The sequence below is a fragment of the Gavialis gangeticus genome, unplaced genomic scaffold, assembly GCF_001723915.1.
Source record: "Gavialis gangeticus isolate Ggan-Ray unplaced genomic scaffold, GavGan_comp1, whole genome shotgun sequence".
In the NCBI taxonomy this organism is placed as follows: Eukaryota; Metazoa; Chordata; order Crocodylia; family Gavialidae; genus Gavialis; species Gavialis gangeticus.
In genome coordinates, this window is record NW_017729029.1 from 55,724,005 (window position 1) to 55,736,358 (window position 12,354).

Sequence of the window (12,354 nt, forward strand, 5' to 3'; positions counted from 1 at the left end):
CCCATCAGGTGGGCAGGCTTGCCTTGGCCTAGGCTGTCTGTTCCAGCCCAGCAGGGAGTTGTACTCCAGAGACCCTCAGCTTCTGGCCTGGGTCACTGCAGGCATGTGGCTGCATTTCCAGAATCAAAAGTGAATGTCTGCTCAATTGCTTACCAGTTCAGTCTACGCAGCTTAGACAAACCTGCGAAGACTGAATTGATTTAGCCTTGGGCTTTTTGACTGTCTGGACTTTAAAGGGCTTGGCAAGCAGGGGCATGGACAGGAGCCAGGTTTTTACCAGAGTGGGAGAGGAGCAGGGAGGGTGGCATGTAAGTCACCATGCTGGGGGGGCAAAGCTGTGGCCTCCCTCACTCCAGAGCTAACAGGAGTCAGCTGGAGCTGTGGGCAGGAGGGGAACAGTCTTGAAAAATAACTGTTTGAAGTGAACGGGCAAGGAAGGGAATGAAAGAGAAAGGAGTGAAACAAGGAATATAACTAAAAATAAATAAATGGACCAAAATATCCTTCATGTTTCACCAAATTTGGATTGAGTCAGGGGGAGTTAGCACTCACACCAGGGCTGAGCTGAGGCCCAGCAGGCTCAATGTGTGCATGCCACACTGAGGTAGAGCAGAGACCCAGTGGGCTCGCTGCATGCATTTTTTGCTCCCTGGGGAGAAGAGGGGGTGTTGGGTTGGGACCAGCGCCACCCCCCAGGGCAGTAGAGTTCACGCTGGTAGAAAGTTTGCCATGGAGCAAAGGAGTGGGAAAGGCTAGGAATGGTGCATCCTGGGGTGCTGGAAGAATGAAAATAGAGGATTTTATCTCCATGGAGCCAACTAACAATGTGAAATAGAAGTTGCCTGGATTACCAGCCTATCCCCTCCCATACCCTGCTACCCGGAACACACCTATGTCAAACAAGGTTTAGCAGTGATACAATACTTATTCAAAAAGTGTTCTGCACTACAGCAGGCTCTTGCCATGTGAACTCAACAGAAGAGCACCTTGGTTGGTCTCTCTCTAGATGTCAGTGGAATTTGGATCAGTTCATCCTCCTTTACATTTGGTTATTTTTTCTTTAAGTGAATTCATGCACCATCCATGCAAGATTCAAGATGCCTGGAGCTGCACACTGAAGTCCTGCTCATTCACAGGGCATGTGAAGGATAGTTACCAGCAGTGCAAATGTCATCACAGTCCCCTAAGCCAGCATCTCGTTATCTACAGAGATTATTCTCCAGGGGTACAAACACATAAGTTACTTACTGCAAATAAAATAGGATGGGTACTTCCCACATATCACCTGCTTCCCAGTAAAAGTATGTGCATGCTCTTAAAGGAAGTTAAACCCTGGTGACTTCTCATTGACAGCTAAAATCATGCTGACATATAACACGATTATGACAACAGTTCTGGACATAAAACATGAGAGCCAACACAACTTTCTCCAGTGTAAGCTTGTTTTTCACTTCTTCAGAAGGAACTTTATACTGAGGAAAAGCATCTCCCCTTCAGTAAATGCTGTGCACTGTTTTCCTCCGAAGTAAGTTCAGAAACCTCCAGAGCAAACATGTTTTGTCTCCACACCCTGTGCCTGGGGTTGACCTTCCAGTTATCATGCAAAAGAGTTTGTATAGAGCAGCTGATGCACAGTAAAACCTCATGATAACTTGTCTGTATGTCCACTCTGCAAGCGTGAAAGGGAAGGTACCAAACCTCTCAGCTGAGACTGTCTACAATGGAGTCACTAGTGCCTGCTGTTACCATGTCATCCTAGAAGGTAGATACCATGGGTCAGCATGAGGGAATACCTATTAACTGCATCACTTTCCAATATGTGAGTGCTCAGTTCTGTTCTACTATTAATAATATGGAGAACCTAGATGGCCCTCTGGGCAGCCAGCACAATGCCTGCCCACAGTACATGTTCCATATAAAATGCTCATAAAAGGCTAAGGCTGACCTTCCTGCTCATCTTCCCACACCAGCCTTGCACCCAACACCTTACCAGCAGGGGGATGAGAAGAAACTGGCCTTCCATACCCACATCCACAGATCTGTGAAGATGGCAGGAAACCACACTAAAGAGGAGAGGTTCCCCATTCAGCTCCCTCCCCGACTCCAGCCGCAAGCTACTTGCAGTACCAGAAGTAAAACACAGGCCAAAATTTGCCCTTGGCATTCAGGACTTAGTGCATTCAGACGTTACTCTACCTACATGTACGACACAATTCTGTAGATTCTGCCTCCTCTTTCAGCTTTGTCTGTTTTCCCAATTCGCCCCATAATAACCTGGTAGAAGGTTACAACCATTACAACTGCACCCAGCCAAAGCCATATTCAGAGGCAGATCCAGGGGGCTTTTGAGTCCTGCTCCACCCAAACTTTAAAACCAGCTGCCATGGGGGAGCCAGAGATTGTAGGCAACTCTGTAACAGATGTTGAACCCATGTTCTGGAGGCCTGAGTATGCGCTTGGCTTCTTGGGTGGTGTTTGCCCCTTGTACTGAGCTCCATACTGCTACAGCTGCATTGGGTGGCTTAAAGCTGTGGCTATATGAGCTGCAGCCAGAGCCACATAAACATATGCTAATTCTTCTAATGTGGTTGTGGGAGCATCTGGAACAGGGGTAGGCAACCCCTGGCATGGGTGCCAGAGTGTGGCACTCAAAGACATTTTGCTTGGCATGCATGCCTCTGGGTGGATGGCGGGGAAGGGACCAGGGCTACATGGCCACTACAAGGATCAGTGTGCGAGTTCTGAGAACATGGGCCATCATGAATGACAGGTCATGGATACATCTCCCAACATCCGCCCATGTTCTGAGAACTCACACGCTGCATCTAGACATAAAACTCCACAAAGCAATTCGCCTTTTTTTTCAAGACACCAGGAACTGAAGTGTCAGAATAGTCACTTCACTGATTTAGTATCAGTGGTAGAACTATGTAGACAACAGATGACTACGTCAAAGGCGCATGATCCATTTAAGAGTCACCAATGCTTTGTTGGCTATGCTTACAAACACCATCTTTGTTTAAAGACAGACATTTGCTTTCTGGATCTGACAGCTTTTTTTACAAGCCATTACTCTTTTTCTGCGAAGTAACTTTCTAATCAGTCTTGCCACTCGGCAACAAAGCAGCACAGAATATTTTACAAAATGAGATTGCAAACCTATAAAAATTGCAGGGGACTAATGGGGCCAGGCCAAAACCACTGCCAGCTCTTTAATAAACTTAACTAGACTTCAAACGCATGGCATCCTTTTACTAGCTTTGCACTGAATTCTCTTTCCAATCCTGTATCTGTTATTAGTCTTTTGCTATTTTAAATACATTACAACAGCACAGCCATCTATTAAAAAGTAGATCATTTCATGCCCAGGAGGAGGACAAAAACTGAATCAGAAATCTTTTATGCTGCATCTTTTCATGGTTAGTGCAAAGCACCTACAATCCCATCAGAGCTGAGTCTTTCAAGTACTTACAAGGGTTTGAGAGACAGAAAGTCATCTGAGCACACTTCTTTGAATTCTCTTCTCCGTTTCTTTTTGGTATTCGCCCTTCTCAAAGAGCCCATGAATAGGTTAGGTCAAGGGTGGGATACAAACCCTTGCATGCATATACTAGATACATCACATTATATCCTCCTTTAGTTCATAAAGACATTTGCCAAGTCCTATAATCCACTCTGGCGTAGCAGCTAAATGCTTTCATTACAAAAGCAACTAAGAGCTGTACATCACGCTGTCCCAGCCATTCGTTTCTGCATACTGGACCACTCTAGCAAACAGGTACCAAAGATAGAGACCCTCATTTGAGGTACCCCAACAGCCAGTAGTGCAATGTATCCTTTAGTAGGAGCCTCTTAATTTTGAGTGACATGACAAGAGCCAGGCCAAAAAGGCATGCCCTAGATCAGAGATGTCAGACACAGCCCACAGGCTGGATCTCATCCAGCCCCCAGTGCTGTCCTCATGTCTTGGACTGGACCCATGTGCTGCTGTGACATGTGCCAGACTACCCCTGCACAGGCAGTGTGGGGCTGGATGAGTTTGACCTCCCCTGACCAAGAGGTTCAGCAATGACAGATTACAATGGAATCACTCAAACTGACCAGAAAGTCTCTGCAGGCATTGCAACAACTGGAGGCAAGCAGCTGCATTTTGCACCGCTCAGGCTGTCCGGTGATTTTAATGATTGAAGGTCAGCCTGAAATCTGACCATAAGCATATGGAGGAAAAACCACATCAGAGAAGAGTGCTCTAGCCATGAAGAGAAGGTGGAAGTCCAGGAAGAGGAGCCCCTGCAAAAGTGAAAAGCAAGGTAAGGGCACCAGTCAGTGTACCAGGCCGCTCCTCCCACAGCAGGGCTGGCATCCACCCTGGTACCCAACAGAAGAGCAGCGCTGCTTGCTGTTGGGATGGTCTTGTCTTATGTGTGACCTCAGGCAGAGCCAACATGAAAACGAGCTTGTCTGCACAGTCAAACTGACTTGCAGAGCTACAGCAGCATAACTCTGTTAGCCATGTATGCCCCCTACACAAAGATAAAGCCCACTTCATTTTAGTGTAAGAACTGGAGTAGAGTCCCATTTATTCTGCAGCAGACTCAATGCAGGGGCCTACGCTAGTGCAGTCACAGGGCTGTTATTCTGCCTGGCAGCTTTCTCACACAGACCAGACTTTGATAGCTGCTGGGGACACGCGGCTTGGCAATTTTATTATAAAAAGAGCTCCTTCTACAATCCTTCACTCATGCAAGTCACATTAAAGGGAACAAATCTACTGAAGCTGACAAGACTGCTCCAGGAGCATGTGCAATTCAGATCAGGGAGGCTTTACCCAAAACACATGCAGCAAAGGAGGGCGAGGACTGGAGCCTTTGAGAACCCAGGTGACACCTGCCAGGTGCTCACAACCATTTGACTGAAATGTCCCCAGCACAGATTTGGGGCTCGGACAGTTCTCGAGCACTGATTTCACAGCTCATCCCTTACAGTCTTCTGACCTACCGGAAACCTTCTTCTCCTTTTACACAAACAGGAACAAAAAAAGAGTACTCTCTGTGAGGCTGCAGCCAGGCGGCCAAGGTGAAAAGTAGACCTGCCACTGAATTGCTTACAGCGCGTTGTGCCCTGCCAGTCCCAATGTGCTCAGTTATTTTAATAGGATTCCAGCACAGGATTAAATCTTCCTTTGGGAAGCAAAGACACTGAGGGTTAAGAGAAGACTGATCAGAAACTCATCAGACAACAAGGTGTCTTGGGCCTTCCAAATACAGAACTGTACTCGGCTGCCAAACACTCTCCCCGCATTGGCACTTCCACTTGGATTTCCTGAGTCAGATGTGATGCAAGTATATTAAAAAGCCCTGGAGATGGCACCTTCCCCCATCCAGTCCCACCCCCCAATGCAAGTTATCTGGGCCAATATTAACGTACAACAAAGTGGGGTGTGAAGAAAGGCGCATCTAGGAACAGTGGGACCAGCTGAATGGCCACGAGACATGGCATACTAAGAAGAATATATTGCCTTCTCATTCTTCAGGAGTATTTCTTCTATTAGCTGGAGCCCCCGCCCTTCTATAACAACCCTCCGAGATATGCTCAGCAGCCACCTTGCAAGTTCAGGCAAGGCAACAGAGACCAGGTAGCTGCTCACCAGGAGGTCAGCATTTCTTAATCTGGCTAACCCAGGGGAGCATATCTGCATGATAAATCTTAATGTAAGATGTGTCAGTTGATTAAGCCTCAGTTACTGTGCTCATAGCAGCCATGGATCCCAACCACACACACTTGGGCCTCTCTCAGAGCCATTCAATACAGCCCCATGTTGCTGGCTTAGCTGTCACCGAGTGCAGGTTTGGGCTTTATCTGTTTAACAGAACAAAGCAAGCAGTTTGGAAAAGAATTTAGAGGGACACCATTGCCTCACTCTTAATATCCGCCTTCCCTCCACCTTGTGTACAGTCTAATGTGGAGCCCAGTCCCGTGAGGAGCTGAGTTCATCTGCTTTTAACTCCAGTGGGAATCGAGAGCAGATAGCACCCCTAGTATGGTGCCCAGCACGCTGCAGGATCTGGGCCACCGGGTTTCTTTGTAGCAAGGGCTGTTCTCTCTCTCTGGTGTCCATCAAGGCTCACAGCCCCGGCATGGACACGTACAGTTTAATTTACCCCATTGTTATTTCCCTGGAAACAGTTCCGGGAACAAGATCTTCACATGAACACGGCAGGCCAAGCAATGAGGCAGCGAGCAAGGGGAAAATAAGTGAGACTCTTTACCTAGGAATCTCCAACAAAGATTATCAGGACTGTGGCAACACCTGCTTTGTGTGCGCAGAAAATTTCAACTCTCTCATACTTAATACTGCCCCACTGCTGCCAGGGAAGGTCAACAGCTTGCCATTGTGTACCACACAGTTCCCATCTCTCACCATTTTTATCACCAGCTGTTCAGTATTTGGCAGTTTTAGGAAAGCCCCAGCTCGTGTGATTAATGAGAATCTCAGCTTTCACTAAAAAAAAAAAAGCCATTCCCTAGCAGCTGCAAACACCAAACAGCCAATCTCATGATTGCTGAGCACTTCACAAGACAAATACGAGCAGTGAGCCCACACCGTCTGCTTACGATTCTGCCAGGTCTCACACTATGGAGGTGACACCAGGCCCCTTTATCCAGGGCTAGTGGGGCTGTACTTGGTCTGAAGGAGCATCAGGCAGTGTAGGGAATACCCTCATGCTAACTTTGGCCCCAAAATGTTGCACACCCATGTAGTGGTCTCCGGCAAGGCAGGAAGGCTGTGTTCTGAGCACTGACCTTGTATGCCCACTCAGCAACTCCCCTGGCAGGGCTGTTTCCACAGAGAAAGCACAATGCTCATTTCCTCCCCTTTCTGCTTCCTACCCCACCTGGCTTCACTGAGCAATCCCACTTGAGGACAGCAAAGATGTCTCTTGAGTTCATCTACTAAACCATCCTCACCAGAGGCTTCATTAGTTATGAGCAATTGAGCCATTTGCTCCCTTCGCTGCCATCCTGCCCTGTGGGACCCCTGTTTGATCCCTGTTATATCCCAGCAGCACTACCCACTTTCTGGCTTATTGCAGCTGATTGCAGCAGCAGCCTAAGCAGTGAACAGGGCACTGGCTCAGTTAGTCACAGCTCTGGGGAAAGCAATGCTGCTCTTCAAACAGAATTGCCCCTGCTCTGCCCTCCACTGTTTTCCAGCCCCCACGATGGCTCCTACCCCCCTCCACTCCCAAAGCCAATGCTGGTTGCCCATTTATTTGTGAGCCCTTGCCCTGCCCTGCCCTGCCCTCCCTGACATAAGTGCCCCATCCTCTTCCATGTGACTCTACCCCAAGCCCTCACTTTTGAATCCTGGTGCATGCCCCTCCACTGCTGCCCGCTGCTGTGGTCCACCCCTCCCCACTCCATATGGGAATCCCAGCTAGAGGGACAATCCCCCCACACCTGCTCCTTACCAGGGTGCGGGATGAGCAGAGATTGTCTGGTGCAAAGGCTCCTTCCCTGGTGCAATGAGCACTAACTGGCAGCACACAGCACAGCCTTGCACCCAGGGTTTCAAGAGGGAGAGTTTGTGCCTCCAACAAGCTGTGCTTTCATCAGAAACCTCCAGCCTGAGTCCCTTGGCAGGCCATGCCACAGTCACAGAAACCCAGACAAGCAACTTTCAGGAACAGCAGTATTTACACCAAGGGATGCTGAGTTCAGTTCAGCCTGATGCCCTCATTTTGCCTCCGCTGCAGAGACACAGCCCCATGGTTAAGAGGCTGTTTAATGAACAGGGATAATTCATGGCTTTGGCAGAACAGCCACCAAGGGCAGGTCTATGCCAGCAAAGGCACACCACGGGCAGCACGGTACACTTGAAACAGACTGCAGTCACCAAGAGGAGTGCTAGGCACATGTTGGCACAACTGCTCAAGGGCAAAGGTTTACTGGAGACTGCCTAGCCTTGATTGAAGGCAACTACATTATGCTTTGGGGCACAGTGCACATAAGACTGGGCACACCAGGCTGGCATGAAGCACTTCGTAGCATGGTCCGTGGTGTGGAAGTGATCTTTACCTCTGAACCTACCTTAAAGCATGGCAACTGGAGAGGCCAGTTTGTTGCTGTGGACATGGCGAAGAGGTTAACCATCTCCAATAGCACTTCTAAAGAGCCCAGATGGAGATCTGTAGAGTAAGGACTCTTCAGTAAAAGGGGGAGGCCAGCAGGCATCCTCGGGGAGGAAAACATAGGAGGAACCTTTCACAGGAGGTACCAGAAGCCATATTATGGCATCAATGGCAGCGTGACAAGGGCTGGGAGTGTGGGAAGGGGTGTGAATGAGAACGGCAACACCTTCATGAAGCGGGAGCAGGCTATGACTACCCACATGCTGCACGGCATGGGCACAGCCTGCAATTCAGGTGGAATCCATCTCAAGAAGCCGCAAAACAACACCTTTGCATAAACCTCTCCATTTATAAGCCGCTGGGATCCAGGGTGTATTTCTCACGGTTATAATGAATGGCTCTGCAAGCCACCTGACAAACAATCAAAACAAATGTATATGCTCAGATCCACTATTCCTAATACACCAAACACTCTCTGCCTGCATGGGAAAAAATGCTGCATTTTCAAGTGTGTTACAAGGAAACTCTCTAAATGTTGGAAGAGGTGATCGGGGTGAGCAGTACCGGAGGTTTTATCTGAGTCCAGTATTAGGATTCTCAGCAAGCAGGTGGCAGATTAACTACCTTGCTCCAGGTGACACACAGTGGCCACTGGCATCTCCCTGAGAACACATGCTGCACACCCTTTCTGCAGGCAAACTGTGCATCTGGATTAAGATTTCATTGTAAAATCCACATGCACGCTCACTGAGTTGAAAATCACTATGCCCCATGCCAGCGGAAAAGTTACTAATCTATATTTGGGTCATTTGGTGCAGAAATCCTGCCTTGGTAAGGAATATACAAAGCAGCCCACATTTCTCGCACACATTTCATTTTAGAATTGTCCTGGAAACTTGTATGGTTAAAAGGGGCTGGTCTGGAGTTCAGAGGGAAATCTGCAGTTTTTAGGCTGACACTTCTCTGAGTGATAGCCCTCACTAAGAGGACACTCCATGATATGAACTTAAAATCTACTGCTGAACTCCATCAAGGGCCAATTTAGAACTATTTCAGAAATCATTGCACTTGAAAAGCTGATTAACAGCTCACATCTGTAAGAGCCAGCATTTCCGCAGATGCTCTTGCATGAGTAATGACAAGCGCTCCCAAAGAAAGACACCTTTGCAGTGGCATAAGGAAACATTCAGAGAGGATTCAGGCTCATTATGTCTCTCAGCTCCATTTAACTTCACCTCTGGAGCAATAATATGGAGCACAGGGTAAAATACTGTATGTACTAGATCCATGAACTGAAGGGCCAGAATATGAACCAGCCCTGAAACAACACAGATGCTATGAGTACGTGAAAGTAGTACTTGCTCTGTCAGTGTAGGAGCCCTACCAAGATTCATCTAACTCCAGAGCAGAGTTGCTACAGCATGGGCACTGCAATTATGCCCATCTGTAAGCAAGACTGAGCAGGCAAAATATTAGCACCCGTGAGATCTCCCCCTCTGCAGCACAACCAGAGCAACTTCTCAGAGGAAGACGCTCCTGCTACTAAGAGAAGAGAAGGGGCAGAGCTATTCAGGGATTACCCAGGGTCAGAGCTGTTCAAAAGGAGCAGCGGAGCTCAGGCTCCCCTCCGAAGCTCACTTCTCACCACCAGCCAATTCCCATTCCCTTCAAAAAAGGCCTTGCTTGCTCCACCATGGATCTCATTTACCCAGAGTTATTCCAGAGGAGAGAGTCCACACAATTGCTCAGAAATAGCTACTGTGCTTTAAATCCACTCTCTCCCTTAATGAACAAACCCCTAGCTGCTGTTCTGGTCCTGAAGTCTCGGACTATAGTTTTCAACTTGAGGGTCCTCTCGGCTGACCATGCTTTTTGCCAGAAGGAGGACTAGGTCCATTTGGGGGAGCTGCTCACAGCACACCTCATACACATCACTCAGATACAAGTGGGGGGAAGATATATTTTGGACAGGATGTGGGGGTTGTTTGGTTGGTCTTGGACAAACACTACCTAGGGCATTCAGCCCCCTGTGCAGAGACACATGATGGAGCACAATAAATAAGGGCACAGAAGGAGTAAGAGTCAGGAGGAATGGGTGGTCTCATGGCAGTGCTTGGCACTGACACTTGTACCTTTGTTTCCAAAAGTATTTCAGCAGCAGAGCATCACGCTGGTAATCGCCTGTAGCATTCGTGAGAATGCAGGCATAAATCACCAAGATAATATAACTCCACAGACAGGGCTCACTGTCCAACAAGTCCCCCAAGAGCCTTTCATCCCTGTCTAAGAAGTTGCACACTGCCTCAGCTATTGGCAGTCGCAGACCACTAAATTAAGCAAATGAGCCCTCTTCCCCCACAAAATGATTCACTGCTATTTTGTGTAACTATGACAGCACTGGGAGAAGTAAAAGGCAACTTTACCAGGAAAATCAAAGTGCCCTACGATATCTCAGGACTCCACTCAGGCCAGCAGTACCTCTGGTATGTAGATATAGGCACTGTGTGTACATCAGTCCCTTTCAACTGTGAATTTCGGTCCCATATCCTGACCTGACCCCCGGCTGTGCTAGATCTGGAAGGTCAGCTTCCATTACGATAGCCTGCGGTTGCCTCTTGGCCAGCTCTTCCTAAGCAAGTTCACAACTAAGTTGCACAGTAGTTGGCTAGGACCTGTGTATCCAGGAGGGTTGAGGGAGAAAGAGCAGATGCTACATATGAACGCTGTGTTGGCTGTTTCAGGTATGAATGTCACTGCTTGGTTGTCACTCTTTCATGTGCTGTATTTAAGGAGTTCGCAGTTTCTCCTTCCCAGGGTCACTGATCATAAAACTCTCTACGTTCAAAATCAGAGCAGTACTTCCCCAACCTGGAGTTCAGGGTTGAGTAAATTTAAACTCCTATACACATAGTGCAATGTTGCCATATAGACTAGATCCCACAGGTTCACCCAGGAATAACAGATGTGTCCCCCTGCACCTAATGACTTTGTTAAATGCACCACAAAGTTGTGGCAACTTCACTTGCAGCTTATTAAACCTTTGAGGTATCCGGACGTAGTTTCCCTGCCTTGCTGTAGATGGAAACAGAGGCGCAGCTCATACCAAGATACAGTTTAAAGTCTATCATTTTTAAGTGGCACAACGAAGAGCTTACAACATCACTATTGTGCAACTTATATCCAATGCTTTACAACAACAAAAAAACAAAATTGGGGAATGGCAGGAAAAATCCACACTCAAAACACACATACACCATGCTTAGACGTGACTAATATCAGGATTGCTCAGACCAAATACAGACACCTTCAATGTGTAATGTTAAAACAAATGCAAAACTTCAGAACTATTGGTTCAGAGGTACCTTTTATTAACAACAAATTGCAAAAAAAAAACCCTTTTCTGCAAGCTTGTGGGCACGCACGCCTGAAATGTTTAAACACGCATCCTTGTCAAACTTTCAAATTATCCACTGACAAGCAAGCGGAAGACCTAACTTGTGGATGCCGTCTGATCACTAACAAGCACAGCAGCGTTAAGATCAGGTTGGCTAAATACACGGAAAGCAGGATAATAAAAGAACAGCCATACAAGTAAGGGCTCAGCCGCCCCGTAGCCCTCCTCCCTCCTCCCTGCAAGTCTGTGCTCACTTGGAGACCAACCTTGCCCGCTCCCTCTCAGGCAAGCGTCGCACATGAATCAGGACCGCAGGACCCAGTCCCTGGCACACAGACAGACTGGGTGCGTGGAAAAAACTTTGAAGACAAAAAGCCGCTTTCCCAGAAAAGCCACAAACCCGCATCCGGACTCCGGCTCCATCACCCCGCCACCTGTGCCCGGCTCCATGGCACCGCCGCCTCTTCGCTTGGCTTGGTGGGGACACGGCAAAGCGGACGCCCGTCGCCTTCTCAGTCCCCTCCTCGGAAAGGTGACTTCGGGAGGGCGGGTGACACGCGGGGGTGGGCTGCATGTGGGGCAGGGACCCCGCGGCGGCCCATCACTCAGCCCAGGGCCGGAGGGGGTGCGGGGGGAGGTTGCAGGGACCCGGCTCACCCGCGTTGCGAAGCTTCTTGTTCCTCAGCACGGCCAGGATGACCAGCACGTTGCCCAGCACGTCGGCCACGATGGTGAAGATGAGCACGGCGGCCAGCAGCAGCGGGGCCGGGCTCGGCGCCAGCCCGCACCCCGCGCAGCTCCCGTTGCCGCCCGGCATCTCCGCGCCGC

General features: G+C 48.6%; 1 protein-coding gene across 1 annotated transcript in view; it reads right to left on the minus strand.

The window, feature by feature from the left end:
* The window catches only part of GPR50 (G protein-coupled receptor 50), a 51,480-nt gene extending 39,137 nt beyond the window's left edge, over positions 1 to 12,343 (minus strand). Inside the window, exon 1 of the mRNA XM_019521052.1 lies at positions 12,184 to 12,343. Coding sequence (XP_019376597.1) covers positions 12,184 to 12,343 — 160 coding nt within the window. The remainder of the gene's footprint in view (positions 1 to 12,183) is intronic.
* Positions 12,344 to 12,354: the final 11 nt, after the last annotated feature.